The following is a 19901-nucleotide window of genomic DNA, read 5'->3' as shown; positions in this document are numbered from 1 at the left end:
GCCAGGCGGAGGCAAATCTGTGGAATTCATTGATACAGATGGCTACAATGGACAAGTCATTGGCTACATTTAAAGTGGAGGATGATACGGATAATAAATCAGCCATAATGGAATGGTGGAGGAGACTCAATGAATTAAATGGCCTAATACTGCTCCTGTGCACCATGGTCTTATTACTTCCTTTTCCAACCTGTTACGCTCCATGTTATGTCTTAGTAAATGTCCTGGCTTATCAACTTGTTCATCATGATCCTATCTTTTGATATAACCTCCTAAACCTTGTTTTCGTCATCTGCAAATCTGAAACTTTAGTATGAAAGCACCTAGAACCATATGCATTCTAGTGAAGCATCCTGGAAACATTTACTAGAACACTTCATTTACATATTTTTATTACAGCGGGAAGGAGAAAATGCATGCCGAAAGGGCAATGTTACAATATTCATGAGGGATTTCAATATGCAGGTAGATTGGGAGTATCAGGTTGATGCTGGATCCCAAGAGTGGAAATTTCCAGAATGCCTACAAATGGCTTTTTAGAACAGCTTGTGGTTGAGCTCACTAGGAGATCAGCTATTCTGGATTGGGTATTGTGTGATGAACCGGAATTGATTAAAAAGCTTAATGTAAAAGGACCCTTAGGGACAAGTGTTCATAATATGAATAAATTCACCATGAAATTTGAGGAGGAGCTTAAAGTCAGATGTATCAGCATACAGTAGAGTAAAGGGAATTACAGAGGCATGAGAGAGGAGTTGACCAGAACTGAGTGGAAAAGAACACAGGCAAGGATGATGGTAGAACAGTAATGACTGGAATTTCTAGAAGCAATTCAGGCTAATGGATATATGCATTCCAAAGAGGAAGTAGTACTCTAAGGGCAAAATTATGTAACTGTAGCTAACAAAAGAAGTCAAACCCAACATAAAACCCAAAGAGAGGGTATATACTAGGGCAAAAATTAGTGGAAAGTTCAAAGATTGGGAAGCTTTTAAAAAAAAAATCAACAGAAGGCAACTTAAAAAAAGTTATTGATAAGGAAGAGATTGAATACAAAAGATACCAAAATTTCTTCAGATACATAAAGTGCAAAAGCGAGGCAAGAGTAGATATTGGACCATTGGAAAATGATGCTGGAGAAGTAGTAATGGGGGACAAGAATGAAATGAATAACTATTTTGCATCAGCCTTCACTTTAGAGGACACTAGTGGTATGGAGGAAGATCTAGAGTTTTAAGGGTCAGAAGTGTGTGAAGTTACCATTAATATGAAGAAGGTTCTTAGGAAACTGGAAGGTCTGAAGGTAGATTAAGTCACCTGGACCAGATGATACACACTTCAAGGGTCTGAAAGAGGTGGCTGAAGACACTGTGGAGGCATTAGGAATGATCTTTCATGAATCACTAGATTCTGGAATAGTTCTGGAAGACTGGAAAATTGCAAATCTGACAAATTAGTTGGAATTTTTTGAAAAAATAACAAGCTGGATAGACAAGGGAGAATCGGTTGATGTCGTATACTTGGACTTTCAGAAGGTCTTTGACAAGGTGCCGCACATGAGGGTGCTTAACAAGTTAAGAGCCCGTGGTATTACAGGAAAGATACTAGCATGGATAAAGCAGTGGTTGATTGGCAGGAGACAAAGAGTGGGAATAAAGTGGGCCTTTTCTGGTTGGCTGTCAGTGACTAGTGGTGTTCCACAGGACTCTGTGTTGGGACCAATTCATTTTATGTTATACGTCAAAGACCTGGACGACAGAATTGACTGCTTTGCTTCAAGGTTGTGGACAAAGCAAAATAGGTGGAGGGGCAGGTAGTTTTGAAGAAGTTGAGAGGCTACAGAAGGACTTAGAGAAATTAGGAGAATGGGCAAAGAAGTGGCAGATGGAATACAGTGACAGCAAGTGTATGGTCATACACTTCGGTAGAAGAAATAAAAAGTGTAGACTATTTTCTAAATGGAGAGAAAATTTAAAAAACCGAGGCGCAAAGGGACTTGAGAGTCCTTGGGCAGGATTCCCTAAAAGTCAATTTACAGGTTGAGTCTGTGGTGAGGAAGGCATATGCGATGTTAGCATTCATTTCAAGAGGACAAGAATATAAGGGCAAGGACATAATGTTGAGGCTTCATAAAAAATTGATGAAGCCTCACGGAGTATTGTGATCAGTTTTGAGCCTCTTATCTTAGAAAGGATGTGCCTGCGGCAATGAATTCCACAGATTCGCCTCTCACCAGCTAAAGAAATTCTTCCTCATCTCCATTCCCTGTACCCTGAGGCTCTGTTGTCTGGTTGTCTCCCCCACAATAGGAAATATCCTCTCTGCATCCACACTGTCAAAGCTTTTCACCATTCGATGAGGTCACCCCTCATTCTTCTGGATTCTAGTGAATACAGGCCCATAGCCGTCAAAATCTCCTCAATTTTTGTTACCCTTCTTTGAGGCAATGTGTAATATGCATAGGCCAAGAATGCAGAGCAAAGTGTAACAAATCACTTTGGGCACAGAGCTAGCATGTGGCAGGGAGAACGACAGATGAACTGCGAATGACCAGGAATGGATTTGGCAATCTGTGTGTAGACTCATAAGGGTGAAACTGAAAAAGGATCAGGAAGGACAACATTCCAGCAGACAATGTAGGATGAACCAGAAGAAAGAATGGACAGAATGAAGGAGCAACTAACCAAGGAATACATTGCAGTAATAAAAAGTAGGGCGAAACTGAGGGCAGAGCGATTAGTAGTGCACCTCAAAATATGATAGTGTGGCTACAGCAGGGTGAAACTCAAGAAAGGAAACCAATGATTTAGGAGGGGACCAAGTAAAATGGGTGTAGGACAAATTAGAAGTGGTCCTGACAGGATATCGGAGCACACCAGGCACTGGGGGAAGTAAGAGTGCAGTGGATCTGAAAAGGGAGAGAGGAGGACTGAGCACAGGTGGACCTGTAAGGGCAAGTTTCTCTGCTGTAGGAAGTCGTGCTATATTTTAAAATGGGATTGATGTAAGATTAGTGTAAAATGTGAGGTGGATGGCTGGTGTGGGCTAGCTCTGCTGAAGGACTTGGTTCTGTATTGTATCTCATTATAACTTTATGACGATGCACTTCAGAGATAGTTTTGTGATCTAAAGAATATCAATATTGGGAAATATTTTGTTTAAAAAAAAGGTACATTCAGCAAGCCAAGCAAATTGTGTCTAAGCTGACTTTTTTCAAAGCAAAAGAAAATATTTTCATTTAAAAATCCAAGCCCAACTGGTAACTGGTGAACACAAACTCCACCCCACCTCCTCCAAGCCAAAGGTGTCAAATGCTTGGTCCATATCCATGACTTTCTGAGGCAGTTATCTCCATTACCAGGAAAATGTATTAATTTTCAGAGTTTTGACAGGAGTGCTTTCTCCGAGGGAGATACAGCACAGAAAATGGCTTTGACTCACCAAGTCCACACATTGAACGTTAACTGCACAACTTACTACAACTTCATTTTTAAATTCCAAAATAAAAAAATTCAAAGCATTAAAAAAAAATTCAATGGCGTATACTACAACCCCAAATGAGGTTACAGTAGTAAATATCCAATTATCTGCAGAACATTTATTGCACAAAATAAAAATAGTAGTTAAGTATTTTGGATATGCAATATTGCTCACCTGTGCTCACTGCAATGCTAACACTTTTCTTCGTTTGAACTGCAGGAGATGTCTGGGTTTCCATTGCAACAAATCCCAGTTTTCTTTCTGACGTCAATGCTGGATCAGCATTCTTTGAAAGGCAATGGGTCACAGGGGTCGATGCATCAGAATGCTGTGTATCCAAAAGCTGTTGTATCTGCATGTAGCAAATAAACATTAAAATGCAAATAACCTATTGGGTCATCTTAAAATCTCAAATAAACATAATTTTTAAAAAGCCTGCAATTGTTTCACAATAAATAAAAGAAAATAATACTGGAAATAGCAGGCCAAGCTTTGACTTTGGAAAGAGAAACCAAAATTGATGTTTACACTGATTGGTGTTTGCCTGAATTGAGAAAGAGAAAAACAGGTTATTTTTCAATTCCAGAGGAGGGTCATTGTAACATGGCTAAAACAAAGGGAATATGCTGATGGGGCAGGGCCAGGGTTGCCATGGGGATAAACAGTTACTGAATTTATTTGGTTGATAATTTAATAAGGGTAAAAAGAAAGGGATAATATCACCAATGGGATGTAACAGTTGTAAAATGCAGAGCTGTGGGAAGTGTTAATCATGTTAGGCCACTGTAGTGGGTAACAAAAAACACTGATGACTTACAACAAAATTGGTCAGTTTTCACACAATAACAGCTATCATGTGACCTTAAATTATTGATTTAGATATAGAGGCTAGAAGGCTGCAACATGTCCATTTGGAAGAGAGGGTTCAATGCCTCACAGTTGTATTAGGTCTCATTAGAAATATACAAACAAGAGGAAATCTGAGTAACACACACAAAATGCTGGCGCAACTCAGCAGGCCAGGCAGCATCTATAAGGAGAAGCACTGTCGACGTTTCGGGCCGAGACCCTTCATCAGGACTAACTGAAAGGAAAGATAGTAAGAGATTATACTTGTTCATTTATTTATTGAGAAAAATGATCTGCCAACTCGTGTTCCTCCCCCTATGCTTTTATTCTAGCTTCTGTCCTCTTCCATTCCAGATGGTAGGTCTCAGCCTTGAAGCACAGACTGTTCATTTCCTAAAATGCTGGGGGATCTCAGCAGTTAGTATGTTTTACTTCAGCTACAAGCATATCAAATCACAATGGCAGACTTAGGGAACTAACTCCTGCTATTTTCTTATATTATTATATTCTTAATAATAACAACTTCTTGCCTACAATGCACATAACTAACAAGAGCTGCTGTAATAGTATGCTAGAGAAAAGGAAAATAAAAAGAATATTACAAAAAGATTTTAGGAATGGCTTACTTGGGCCTGAAGGAGTTTTAGCTGCTTATCCTGTTCTACAAGAATCTTGTAGGCATCAAAAGGCAATCCCATTGTTGCACCTTCCTCTCGGTCATTGTCCGGAGGAACATGCAAACCTGTAGAAGGTCCTAAACACATTTTACAATAATTTGATGGTGATGTGTGGGAGGCTCCAGGTGATTTTACCAAACTACTGTTTGGAGGTGACGTGCCTCCTGCTTGTCCAGGTGACCATTGCTTCAGTGGACTGGTGTTCAAATACAGACCACTACAACGAGAAATTGGCAAAAATCCTAGTGCTTGTTGGCATGTTGCAGTGCTGCAGTCATGACAAGTAGGCGAATGGACAGCTTTTGAACCAAATGTTGGACAGGATCCTTGCCAATTGGCATTCAGTGAAGATGAACAGCAGGGCCCATGGTGCTGGCAACAATTACAGTATTTAGGTGGATACGCTGTGTGAAAATGTGCTGGATGTCCCAGTAATTGCATTTCAGATGAAAGAGGTGGGAAGTTAGGAGCGTGCTGATGCGAATGCTTGCTTGATTTGTTGGGAGATGCTGATACTCCTTGTGGCTGTTTTGTGTTGGACATGGATTGCTGGCCTCCAGCAGAAGCTCCTCTTTGACCTACAACAACGTTTTTCCTCGATTCAACTACTTCGGCAGGAACCCCCATTCCAGGCTGGTCTATGGAAGTATCAGGTGAAGGCCCATTTGGTGAAGACGAAGATGACGACCCTGAACTCTCCCTCGCAAAATTACTCCCTTTTCGAGGCTTCATTACAGTCTTTCCTTTATGAGACTTGAGCAATAGTGCAGGTTCATGTGAAATTGTCACATTTTGTTTTAAAGTAGGAGATACATCTTGAGATGGCAGCGCAAGCTGTCCATTTTCAGAATGCTGGTTTGGTGAGTTAAAGGTTCCAGATGTGTCACGTATTTGGAGAGTCTGTTGCTTTAGTCTTCTTGGAGCACTTTTTGAGTCTACAAAACTTCCATCAAATACAAGTGATAGCTCAGGTACAGAAGGATATATTCTTGGAAACTAAGGCAAGAAAGGAAAAATACATTAATAATTTGAAGGTGTACTTGAAGTTGAGATATCCCACTCAAAAAGAGAATTCCAAGATGGAAATTAATCTTATATTCCTTATAATTTAACAGAGTATGCAAGGTTAAGTCATATAATGCCAGATCTTTAAAAAAAATCATCACAAGTTAAATTGTATGGCACAACATTGCATCATGGTTTGCTTTACAAAGGTTCAGTACTGGGAATTGGGGACAAAAACAGGTGAATATTTTCCAAATTACAGGAATGGACTAACATTAAATATTCTTGTGCCTTGTATGCACAGTTTTAATTATTGGTTAGTTCTTCAACCAGTTGAAGAACATGGGGGTTAAAATTTTGCAAAAGTATATTGTGATTTAAAATCTGTAATTGCAAACTAGAATTACCGATGTCCTTGAAAGAAACACATCAGAGAAAGGAGAATAGTCCCAGTAATACTGAATTATGCAGTAAATTAGATTTGAGACAACACATGGGCAATGGAGCCCAGCTGTTTGTTGAAGAAACTAAGAATCTTGACATGTCTTTGCTCATTTATGAAGAGAAAGGTAGAGTTACGTGTACCACTTGTACCATTGCTTGAAACATGTGTTTATTGGTGCATCTTCACATGCATTTTTATCTTTTAATGTTGGATTAATTAAATGTGATTAAATTCTCCCACAATTACTATATTTAAAATAATCCATGCAATGAATATTAATATGCACTAAAGTACTTAAGTGCTTCTCCTTAAAATACAGTAACCAAACCTTTTGTCCAACTGGATGTGGACTTGGTGTTGGTCTTGGAGAAAGGTCCTCTTCCTCTACACCAGAGTCATTGTCTCCAATAGCTACCTTACTTGCAAATAATCCATAATTAATTCTGAAACAGAATTAAAAATTAAATGAACCAAATTATATACAACAATGGAGGTATCTACTCATGGATCTACTTAACTAGGGATATACATCAAGCACGATCTGTTAATTAATTCATTACAGAATTAGACAGTACTGAAATGGACATTTTTGGTCCACCTTGTCCACACCAACAGTGATGGCTATCGACACTACTCACATTAGGCCCTTTAATCCCGCTACGTCTTAGCCTAAGTACCTGTCCAAATGCCTTTTGAACATTATAATTTAGTCATACAAATTCTAATGTTTTAAAATGACAGCTCATAAAATTATGTTCAAATCCCATTTTAGTTAATAAGCATATTTTAATTATAGAGAACTTAGGACCAATTCTACTGCAATAATATACCTTAGTGGGAGCTTTCCAACTAATAATTTTTTTATGAACTTTGCTAAAACTTTTCTTCATTCAAGTTTCAATGCAGGAGGCTGACAGACAAGGTTGATGAACTCAGGGTATGGATTGGATCTGTGGACTGGGACATCATAACCATAACAGAAACATGGCTTAGGGAGGGGAAATACCTGCAGCTCAGTGTTCCAGAGGTACAAACAAGAGGGGGAATTGTCTTCTTGATGAAGGAGGACATAACAGCAGTTCTGAAAATGGATATTCTCAGGGAATTATTCGGTGAGCACATGTGGATAGAACTCGGAAGTAGAAAGGGATTGTCATTCTGATTGGAATGGATCTCCAGTGGTCAGTGAGAATTGGGGGAGCAGAGATGTAGAGAGATTGCCGATACTAAACATTATAGAATAATATTTGAGCAGGGGTTCCCAGTCCTAGGACCTCTTGCTTCATGGTATTGTTCCATGGCATAAAAAAAGGTTGGGAACTCATGTATTAGAAGAGGATTCTAACTTACCTAATATTAACTGGGCCAACCATAGTGTGAAAGACTTGGAGAGGGATTGGTGAAATGTAGTCAAGAAAGCTTCCTTAATCAGTAGATATCCCTTTGACTATTTATTTATTTTTATGTTATACTGTACTACTAGCTCAAAACAACAAATTTCATTACACTGTCAATGATAATAAAAATAATACTGATTGTACAGGAACCTATTAGAGAGGATGCAACACTGGACTTCCTCCTGGGGAAATGAGGTAAAGGCAAGAGACAGAAAAATGAGTCATTGCTTTTTTATTGTCATTTCCACCATAACTGCTAGTACAGTACACAGTAAAAACGAGACAACATTTTTCAGGACCATGGTACGACGTGAACTGGTACAAAAACTACACTGAACTACTTTAAAAACAACACAGAAAAAAAAATGCACTAGACTACAGACCTACCCAGGACTGCATAAAGTGTACAAAACAGTGCCAGCATTACAAATAAATAATAAACAAGACAATAAGCACAGTAGGGGGCTGTAAGTTGGTGTCATTCCAGGCTCTGGGTATTGAGGGGTCTGATGGCTTGGGAGATGAAACTGTTACGTAGTCTGGTCATGAGAGCCTGAATGCTTTGGTGCCTTTTCCCAGATGGCAGGAGGGCGAAAAATTTGTATGAGGGGTGTGTGGCATCCCTCTAATGCTGTTTGCTTTGCGGATGCAGCGTGTAGTGTAAATGTCTGTAATGGCGGGAAGTGGAGAGTCTGTCAGTGAGCACTTTGGGTTCAATGACTGTTTTAAAATGGTTATGGAGAAGGATACGACTGATTCACAGGTTAAAGTCCTGAACTGGAGCCATTAGGTGAAATCTTGTAGTAATAAAGCTTGCAAGAAAATTGTATCTGTGAAGTGGGAGGCCTTTAGAAGTGTGATGTCAAGAGCTCACGGCCTGCATGTTCTTGTTAGGTCTTGTCTGGCAGGTTTAGGAAACCAGGGATGAGAGAAGATATTGAAGCTCTGGTAAGAAAAAAGGCAGCAGTGGCATGCATTGTGCATAAGCAATTAAGAACTAGCGAATCTCTTGATGACTACAAGTGCAGGAATGAACTTATGGGAAGTTAGAAGGCAAAAAAGACAATACAAAAAGGCTTTGGCAGGAAAGAAGCAAAATCCCAAGGATTCTATAAGTATATTAAGAGTAAAAGGATAGCTTGGGAGAGAGAGGCTCTCCGCAAAAAAAAAATCAGGTTGTCTGTGTGATAAATAAGAAGGGAGAGATTTTTAATGAATTTCTTCACAGCAAAAACTGAAGAGCTAATAATGCAAACTAAGAAAATGGGGAAAATGATTGATGACGTCTGAGTCCACATAAGGATTACATGGGAAAGGAACTGGAGGCTTTAAAGTACATCAAGATGGATAAATCCTCAAGGCCTGATATAGTGCATTCTTGGATCTTGTAGGAAGCAAGAGAACAAATTGCAAAGGCCCTTGCAGAGATTCTTGCTTCATCTCTGCCCGCAGTAGAAGCTCCATAGAACTGGAGAGTGGTTAATGTAGTAACATTGTTTAAAAAAGGGTAACAAAAAACAAGCCAAGAAACTACAGGCCAGTGAGTCTGACATCAGTCGTGGAAAAATTGCTGGAGGGGACCCACCAGCATTTGGAGAGATTGTCTGATTCGAAACAGCACAGCTTTGCACATGGGAAGTCATGTCTGAAAAACCACCTGGACTTGTTTTTTGAGGAGGTAACCAAGTGGGTACTTGTGGGTAGGGCAGTGGATGGTGTCTATATGGATTTTAGCAGTGCCTTCTTGTTCAGACAGGTGCTATTAAGGGACCAGGTGAGGTCATGTGTAATGTGAACTCCCACAAACTTGGTGCAGAAGAGCCATGTATTCACGAAGGGGGATGATTCATCTGTACTTTCCTGAAGTCAATGATTTCCTTGGTATTCTTCGACAAGGTTGCTCATGGTAGGTTAGTCTGGCAGGCAAGATCATATGGGATCAAGGGGAAAATAGCTTATTAGATTTGTAATTGTCTCAGTGCTAGGAAGCAGAGGATGATGTTTGAAGGTTGTTTCTCAGACTGGAGACCTGTGAGCCCTGGGGGTCAAGAACTGGGACCATTGTTGTTTGCAATTTATGTAAATGATTTGGACATAAATGTACAGGATATGTTAGCAAGTTTAGAGATAATACTAAAGTAGGTAATGCATAGATAATGTAGAAGGTAATGAAAAATTAGAGGGATCTTAATCACAAACAAGAGAAAATCTGCAGACGCTAGAAATCCAACACACACACAAACAAACAAACAATGCTGGAAGAACTCAGCAGGCCAGGAATCTATGGAAAAGAGTACAGTCAACGTTTCAGGCAGATGGCCTTCATCATCTAGGTATGTTGGGGGGAGGGGGTGAAATTGGCAAACAGCTTTCACTCCAGCTAAATGTGAGTATTCTATTTTGGGAGATTAAGCCAATATAAGATTAATACAGTGAATGGTAGTGTCCTGGATAGTGTTATAGAATAGAAGAACTGGGAGTGCAAATGCATAGTTGACTGAAAGCAGCATCAACAGTAGATAGGGTGGTGAAGGCATGTGGCACATTGGCCTTCATCAATCAGGGCAATGAGTAAATGAGCTGGGAAATTATGATGTAGTTATTCATTGTAATGAATAATTATAATGAATTATTATGATGTAATTCATTGGTGCCATTGTAATTGGAGTACTTTTGTAATTGGAGTTTGGTTGACCCTATGACAGGAAAGATATTATTCAAATTGACAGAGTACAAAAACCATTTTACCAGGAAGTTGCCACTTGGGGGCCTACGTTACAAACAGATTGCACAGACAAGGATTTTACTCAGTGAAATGTAGGAAATTTGAAGATAACCAAGAAGAGGTTCTAAGATCATGAGGACCAGAGACAAGCTGAAAGCAGTCTTCTACCCAGGGTGAAATTAATAAAAACAAGAGGGCATAGGTTTAAGATCAGAGGCAAGATACTTAAAACAGAAATCAGGACCAACTTCTTCACGCAGAGTGGTGCATATTTGGAATAAGCTGCAAGAAATAGTGGTTGAGGTGGGCACACAAGCAACATTGATAGGAAGTATGTAAGATACTATGGGCCAAATGAAGACAGATAGAACTAGGTTGCTGGGCAACACAGTTGAAGTGGACAAGATGGGCCAAAAGACCTGCTTCCATGCAGTATGATTCTATGACAAGGTTTCAGCCCCCAAAAATCATCTTGACAACAAATAATTTCAAGAGATGTGCTATAAAAAGAGAAATTGTGATACTATGGGAAAATAAGTCAAATTAAAATGCAAAATGGGATACACTTCCAATCAAAAATAAAAACAGGTTTCTTATTAGGATATCTTCTCACTTAAGAAGATATCCAACAGAGTTTTTGCATTGTGTTCGAGAAAGAAGGCTTCCTTGACAATAATCTACACAAAATATAAGAGGAATCTTTGAAGAATGAGCAAGCTTAGACTTAAGGTATGCTGTTATGAAAAACTGGCTACCACCAGGGCTGCTCTGAAAGAAGTACTGATTTGCCATTGTGCCAGGAGTATAATAATGTTGCTTCAGTCAAAGGTGGAAAGCAGACTAATTATTCAAAAGTTGCTTCACATAGGTTTACATGCAAATATGCAGAAACAATGTTAGTATGTTTTATATTTTGAAATTAATTTTATTAATAGAAAAAAATATACAAAAGAAGAAACAGGGTAAAGAAACCTTTAATATTCATGGCATTACATTCAGTCCTTTTTTTAAAAATCAATGCACTTTTGGAAGCATTCTATCCAGATGCATTAAGGCTTGGAAATGGCAACTGCTCTGCCCATGACTACAAGAAACTGTAGAGATCAGCACATCCCAAAAACTAGCCTCCCCTCCATGGACTCTCTATGCTTCTCGTTGCCTTTGGTAAAGCAGCAATGTAAGCACAGATACCCCCCCCCCCCCCACCCACCCTGGACATTCTCTCTTCTCCCTCCTCCCAGCAGGCAGAGGATATAAAAACCTAACAGTACATAGCATCAGAATAGAGGATAGTTTCTTTTCCACTGTTATAATGCAGTTCCTTAGTGCAATGAGATGTACTCTTGACTTCACCATCTACCCAGTTATGACACACATTTTATAACTGTAATACTATTCTGCACTGTTACTGTTTTTGCCTTGTACTACTGCAATGCAGGTTTTAATAAATGAATCTATATAAATTGCATTCAAGATATTTTCACTGTACTGTACCTCAGTACCAGTGGCAATAATAAATCAATTTACCATTAATGTAAGTTTTTTTTTAAAAAGAAAAAAGAATAATCAGAGCACCACAGCACTCATGCCCCTGATGAGAAGGCTATGCTGGAAGACCAAAGGGCGTCTTTCACCAAGATGATGACATCCAGCAGCACTTGATATCAATCCCCCTGTGTGACCCTGGGAACAGCAGAGTCCTCTGTTTTGCGGCTGCTGAGGATGAAGACATGGACCCTGTCTCCAAATTCTCTTAGCAAGTCCAGCCTACAGAGGTGGGTTACCATCTCTTCTCTACTGCAGCTGTCCTGAGTGCTTCACCTTTGGGTAAGCAAGGTCTCAGTGCTGGTTGGTGAGTCCTGATGATGAGGCATTCTGCAAGATGGTTGGTACAGTCTGCTCAGGAACCACCCACCGTATTCATAGTGTCCTTGTCTTACAGTGACTGCAAGACGTTCCACACTGATTACTGCCTGATGGATGTGACCAAAGGTGTTTACTTGTAAGTACTCTCCCACAATGGACAGGTAGTGATTAGATTAGCTTTATCTGTCACACATACATGTACAGCAATTATACAGGGGAACTGCATAATGGGTTCAGACCAATCTTCTGCAACACCAGGGTCATGTAGAACCTTAGCGCATAGTGACATATTGCCTGACACATCCACACATTAAAGTGATTATAAGGGCACATTGGATTCACTTTTGACCCCATTCCCTTGCTCCACCTCAGACCCCAGATAAAATGGAAGACATCGCTGGTGACGATTAAGGCAGAAGGGTTAGGAACAGGCCACACCTGTATCAAGTACAACAGTCTCAACAGCAGGTTATACCTAATAACCAAATTCTACTCAGTTATTTCTACAGATCCAATTTTTGTTTTATCTTCTACTCCAGTAAATTCCTGTTATATACCTCTGCCGCTCTGAACCAGATGCCTTGGCAACTTCAGGTCATCAGACCGAGCAGAAGATAGCAACACTGTTCACATACAGGGAGGTTTTGAATTGTGCACCTCCACTGCCTGGCATCATCACTTTGCTCATATTTTCACTCTTCCTGATAGATTCAAAGGACTCTATGCAGCACACAAACAAAAGGGGTGGATAGACAATCCTGCCCAACTCTGATAATGGGTAAACTATCTGTCTCTCACCCATTAATTTGGATTGCCCTATAGAAATCTGTGTAGAACAATTGGATCCAATTCTGATTTCCTCCCCAAAATCTGTTTTGGTAAGAATGCCCATCATATGCATGTGTGATATCCTGCCAAAGTACTTTACCTGGCCCAAACTAACAAGGCAGCCATCCTCTGACATGCACGTAGCAATGGAATACTCAGCAGCAGGAGACTGTTCCTGCCAGGTACAGTGCACATTTGGTCTGGGAACAGAATTGACCTGGTTTGCAATGGCTTTGGACAGGACCTTATGGCCCATATTCAAAATAAAATAGGTCTCCAATCCCTGATGTCCTCTTCCTCTTGCTTGCTGATGAGGGCAATAATACCTTTCCCCATGGAGTCTGACAGAAGCTAAACATATTCTACTTGCAATAGGTCAGGGCCCATCTAGACCCTCAAAGCCAAGTGCAACCCTGCTCATATGTTGTTGCTTCCAGTTGTTCTATTTATGCCAAAGTAATAAATAGAGCGAGTCAGCTACTCCAGGGTCAATGGCTCATCAGGACTCTCCAACTTGCTATTGCTTAACTCTGCGAAAATAAAGGACAGGATGTTCTGAGAGGCACTGCTGTCTGTGATCTTTGTCATACAGACCACCATAGAAGGATATGCAGATCCTCAATATGTCTGTCTGTGAGAATGTTACTGTGTACGTCACAGAGCTTCCTCTGAGAATCTTTTGAAAGAGGCAATGTAAGCATGTCTTATTCTGTTTTACAAAGCAGGCTCTGGATCTGAAGATGATCTTGGAAGATTTTAAGTTAAACAGCACAGCTTGCTGGCTCTTCATCTCTTGGGAGTTCCCCTCTCAGATCTACCCTCCTTGAAAGCAGAAAGAGAACTTGTTGAAAGTCTGTCTGGAGTTGGCACAATTCTTCTGTCCTGCTTTCTGAATGCCTTTGTTGACCAAGAACCTCTTGCTGCTCTCCTTGGCTTCTTCCCACTGGTGAATCAGAAAGTCAAAGAGGGGCCTCACTGTCCTCCAAACTGTGTAATCCCTCTGATTCAATACCCGAAGCCTGGACTGACACCTTGCCCTGTTTATTACTGTCCTGTTTATTGAATGCTGGCACTGTTTTTGTGCACTTTATGCAGTCCAGTGTAGGTCTGTAGTCTAGTGTAGCTTTCTCTGTGTTTTTTTTTAAATTATGTAGTTCAGTCTAGTTTTTTGTACTGTGTCATGTAACACCATGGTCCTGAAAAACATTGTCTTATTTTTACTATGCACTGTACCAGCAGTTATGGTTGAAATGACCATACAAGTTGGCTTGACTTGACTTGACTTGATTTCCTAATACTCTTTGATGTCAGCAGTCTGATGGTCTACTTCCATTTCTTCATCTACCTTTTCGTCCTACTGTAGGACAGGACACCTGAAGGAGGCAGTGATCATAGAAGAATGCCGATGCAACATCAGTGAATCTGAGCCTGATTGCCCCCAACATGAAGAGGAAGTCTATTTGGGTCTATCTTGAGCTGCCCAGTCTTGTCCAGTCCAAATTTATTATCGCTGTGCTTCACCTGCAGGAGTGCTGAAGGTTTGCACAACTTTGCACCTTTAGTCATTTCCACCAGGAGTCTGAAGCTGCCAATAGTCGACCAGGTATGGCTATTGAAAATGTAATTAATGATGCTTCAGCTCTCCTCTGAGGTTCCCATGATCTCATACGCACCTATGACAATCAACAGGATTAATTCTGTTTGATAACACTACAACTGCGTATTCTGGATGTAGCAGAGGTTTGGGGACCCACGATATAGGAGTTAAATGTTGAAGACCCATGCACTTGAACATGATTAACTCTTGCCAGAGAATTGTGCAGGAGCACAAATAGGCCAATCAGCTGTTGTGCTTGACCATTTAGAAAGTTTGTACCTGACCCACTCTTAACTTCAACAACACCACCTTCCCACATTTTCCCCATATGCTTCAGAACTGTCTTATCATTGCTGTTTCAGATGCTCAGTCTTTAATATATTAACTAATGACTTTACTTTTGGGATACAGAATTCCAAAAGGTTCAGGACCATCAGATTAGGAATTCTTTTATCTCGATATTGAATGGGCAATCTCCCATTCAAAAGCTGAACTCAGTGGCTACTTTATTGAGTACACCTGCTTGTTGATGCAAATATCTAATCAGCCAATCATGTGGCAGCAACTCAATGCATAAAAACATGAAAACATGGTCAAGACGTTCAATTGTTGCTCAGATCAAACATCAGAGTAGAGGAAGAAATGTTATACAAGTGACTTTGACTATGGTATGATTGCTTGTGCCAGACGGGCTGGATTGAGCATCTCAGAAACAATATGATCTTCTGAGGCTTACAGAAAATGGTGCGAGAAACAAAAAACAACCAGAGATTTAACAGTTCTGTGGGTGAAAACACCTTGTTAATGAGGGCAGAGAACAATGGCCAGTCTGGTTCAAGCTGACAGAAGGCAACAATAACTCAAACAATAATCACATTATAACAGAGGTGAACAGAAGAGCATCTCTGAAAACAAAATGTTCATGGGGTGCATAACAAAGTGGCCACTAATATAGAGGGCAAATAGTTGAAGTCCTAGCACTCATCCCTGTGGCATTGCATTGATTGACAATCCAAAAATGATTACCTTATCCCTATTTTATGTTAGTTAGACAGCATCCAGTCCATGCCAACCTGGTGCCCTTGCATCTTACTTGGTAAACTTTCCAGGCACCTTACTAAGTGCATCCTGTAAATGCCTTCTTAATGGGGATTCGAAGGAGTTGCGCTACTTCGAGTTCCCATTTAACATTTCCCTTTCAAAAATGCTTGACCCTTATGAATGTTCAAATATTTTGCTTTTAACTCCTTAATAATGAATAGCAGAAAGTGGCAAAGAAACACCACTCAAGTCAGAAGCTTTTACAATGGAATTATGAAGACGGGAGACAAAAGCACAAAGAGTGTGGATCAGTTGAGTCAAGATGCAGGAAGACATTGATTAGATGTTCAGAGTGCTAGCCATCCTAGCAACTGACATACAATAATATTTTAGGCTAACTGCCCAATTGTTTACTGCTTTCTAATTATTTGGGATCCTCCCTCCCTCCAAGAACAAAGAAATGTTTATACATTACATCTAACTACCTATACAGCCATTTTCTTAAGGGCCCCAAGATGCAGATTATGAGGTCTTTAGCACCATTAGTTGACAGAGTGCATTTTTCCCTTCTGATAGATTATGTTAAGAGCTTTCTTTCCTATAAACGTTATCTACCATTATCAAGATATGAAAGACTTATCCAAAATCCAGAATCTCTTCTATTTCTCATGAGGACTTATTGAGTCCCAACATCTGAAACCATCAAACTATTCCAAAGTAGCTACAACATTAGCATTTGGGCAAATTCCTTCAATGCATCTCATTTCATCAGTCTCACTTCCAGCTTCTCCTCTGTTTACAAGGAACAAATTAAACTTTATTGTCTAGATTGATCACAACTTCAAATATTCAAGTAGTTCAACACAATTTGACACAAAACACTTGTCATAATTTAAAGACCATTTAATGGTTTCAAACTTAACTATCACCACCAGCCTTTGGAACACACTGGCTCCAGTGTGCTATTTACACACTGCAGTGCCACCTCTAGAATACATCTCAAGACTCTGCCAATACAGTTTTTACATTTTCTGGAAGTGGTCAAGAGATAACTGGGAATATGATTATATCTATATCACAAACTCTTCTGCCCTGAGAACGTATCAATTTTTCATAACATTTCTTCATTCAGATTGCAGGTGCATCAAAAAATAAAATCAAGAATGGACAATAAATGTTAGCCTTGCTTAAGGTTGCATAACCCAAGGATGAACTTTGATTTTTGTATTTCTACTGTATGCAAACTAAATTTAGATTGCAGTAAACAATCATACTTCATATATTATCTTCCCTATTTTGTGAGGAAAAAGGCCATTTTGCATAAACTTAATATTGTGAGCTTCCTGATAATTAAATCAATCTTTGAACGGATTCATTTTTCTATAAATCAGGGCACAGAGCACTTTGACAATGAGTTTTCAATTTCACTACCAGATTTGTAAGATTCTGTCTCCGTAAGGCGAGTATGGCAAGGTTAATACCCCTGAATCATGTATAAAGCTACAAATACATTGTTGAGACAAAATGGAAAATTGACCATCAGCATTTAGATTTTTAAAAAATTCCTGTAAAACAGAATCAAGTGATAAAGTGTGACTGTGAGAAGAAGATAATCAATAGGAGAGATTCCAAGCTGAAACACTTTTCATTAGTATGTTCACATTAAATGGAACCAAGCTCCAAATGGCCACTAGTAAGTGTACATTGTATTATGCTGATCAAAACTTACGAGGTCCCCGTGACATTGTTAACCACCTCCTTAAAGAAATCATTTTCTGGACTTTTATTTCCATCACTGAGCTCAAATTCAATTGGCCGTTTTCCCGAAGACTCAGAGCTCTGAAAAAAAAATGGTTAAATTGCTCAAATTAGCTTTCTATGAAAGAGCAGAGTGATCAGGTAGATTTAGTATTACTAGCAAATCGACATTTACTGAGCCGTTACAGTTAGAATCTACAATTGATCATTCATAATTACGTGCATTCATAGTTAACTTTAAAATGGAAAGACATGTCAAATCATTTTCATTACAAGTCAAGACAGCTTGGGAAAGTGGTTAAAATTTCACAATGATGTGATGTGATTTTCTAATGTCTTTCAAAAGGGGGGTGTGCGGTCAAGAGGGAAGGGAGGTGATACTGACAAGTTTACAGAGTGAGTAGACACTAGTAAAGAAACAAATCGAAAATCAGCTATTCTTTCAATGCAGAAAGTAAGACATGAAGATATGAACCATCTGACTGAGTGAGAAGGAAGAGATTGATTCAGTCCTCTCAATTGTTGAGAACATAAACACAGCAGCTAAATGTCATCCCAATACAGTCGGCCCTCCTTATCCACAGGTACCGCAAGTGCGAATTCAAGCAACCGCGGATCGGTTCTCTCTCCAGCACTCGTTGTTTGAGCATGTACAGACTACTTTTTCTTGTCATTATTCCCTAAACAATACAGTACAACAACCATTTACATAGCATTTATATTGTATTAGATATTATAAGTAATCTGGAGATGATTTAAAGTATACGGGAGGATGTGCATAGGTTACCGCGGATCAGGAATTGAAAAAAAAAGGAAGTTTTCTAAGTCAGAACAGGTACATCCGGTATTATTTAGCATCAGTTAGTCAAACTTTTGTCTTGTTTATATTTTACTTTTCTATGCATATAAAACACTTAAGAAACGCATGTATTTCAATAATTAACCCGTTTTAATAATTGTTAGCTATAATTGTAGTTTTCATTGGGGCAGGGCCTTCACATGCTCCATTATTCTCACTTTATCCTTTAAAATTGTTCCAATCATTGACCGACTGTAGCCTATCACTTTTCCAATGACCGGTGGCATTTCACCTCTTTCCGATCACTTGATTATTTTCACTTTATTTTCAATCGTGATTGTTTTCCAGAACAGAAACACTACAGGCAGTGAGTCCTGAACTCTGCCAGGTCTTAAAGTCCACCGACTTAAGCATCCGTGTTTTCTGGTATCCGCGGGGGTCCCGGAACCAATCCCCCGCGGATAAGGAGGGCCAACTGTAGATGGTTAACTTTGCATGTGGATAATCACATGAGACAGTTGTACGTAAAGGAAAATAAGATGGAAGTTGGGAGCAGGCTGGGCAATGAATGATTCATGCATAATAATTCTAAATGTGAGTTCTTGAGTAAGAAACTGAAAGAAATTTTGATGGACATGATGTATTAAGCATATTAGGTGTTTACCAGTCACTTATAATCAAACAGAGAGCCCTGCTTAAACAGCAATTAGTCTCCTAATACCTTCCAAATTTGGTCTTCGAGTACAGATGAATAACCCAGGAGCAGTATAGGTGTACAAAATGGCATAGCAGCCAAACAAAGCTACCAATAGGATTACATGAAGTAGCAAAAACAGAATATCGAGCAACAGAGATCCACAACCAACAGATCAAATCAAACTTCTGCAGTTTTGTTACGTTTAATCTTAAGCAGTGATGGACATTAAATGGTTATTGGGAAGAACAGAACATCAAAAACATCCTTAAAGGTGATGGCCAGTATTTCAGTGCCAAAAGAAAAGGAAGGAGCATTTACATGCATGTTACAGCAAGAGCTAATGACAAGACAGGATCCTTGTAGCAGTATCAAACCTGCACTTTTGATCCCGCTGGTCTTTAAACAAGCTATAACTAGTAAAGTAACAACACAGGCATCATGCATCCTCCAGTATTGCAATATATGTTGTTTTACTCTACTCAAGGTGATTGGGAAATAATTTTACCAGGAGGACTATAGTGTTTTCAATAAGGTTTAATGCCACTTTTTCCAAGGGAAATTAAGGATGGATAATCAATGCTGGACTTTATCAAACACATATTAAAAAAAAGTAAACTTTCTTCTCCTTTGTAGAAGTTTTCCATCTGTTCCAGAACTCTCTGCTTCAAAAGCAATAATCATGAAACCAAAAGCTACAGCATACTCTGGAAAAGCAAAATTAAAAAAAAAGCCCAAAG

General features: G+C 39.4%; 1 protein-coding gene and 1 long non-coding RNA gene across 3 annotated transcripts in view; one reads left to right on the top strand and one right to left on the bottom strand.

Annotated features, from left to right (window-relative positions):
• LOC132401930 (uncharacterized) overlaps positions 1 to 3836 on the top strand; it is a 137776-nt gene extending 133940 nt beyond the window's left edge. For both annotated transcript variants that reach the window (XR_009514752.1, XR_009514751.1), the window contains one exon: positions 3700 to 3836. This is a non-coding gene — a long non-coding RNA (uncharacterized LOC132401930). The remainder of the gene's footprint in view (positions 1 to 3699) is intronic.
• Positions 1 to 19901, bottom strand: part of stil (STIL centriolar assembly protein) — a 47917-nt gene that overhangs the window by 12303 nt on the left and 15713 nt on the right. Inside the window, exons 8-11 of the mRNA XM_059984279.1 lie at positions 17640 to 17749; positions 6785 to 6899; positions 4956 to 6002; positions 3655 to 3832 (exon numbers count right to left, since the gene is read on the bottom strand). Of these exons, the coding sequence (XP_059840262.1) occupies positions 3655 to 3832; positions 4956 to 6002; positions 6785 to 6899; positions 17640 to 17749 (1450 nt within the window). The remainder of the gene's footprint in view (positions 1 to 3654; positions 3833 to 4955; positions 6003 to 6784; positions 6900 to 17639; positions 17750 to 19901) is intronic.

Source organism: Hypanus sabinus, chromosome 11 (genome assembly GCF_030144855.1).
Source record: "Hypanus sabinus isolate sHypSab1 chromosome 11, sHypSab1.hap1, whole genome shotgun sequence".
Taxonomy (NCBI): domain Eukaryota; kingdom Metazoa; phylum Chordata; class Chondrichthyes; order Myliobatiformes; family Dasyatidae; genus Hypanus; species Hypanus sabinus.
This window is presented reverse-complemented; position numbering and strand designations above follow the sequence as displayed.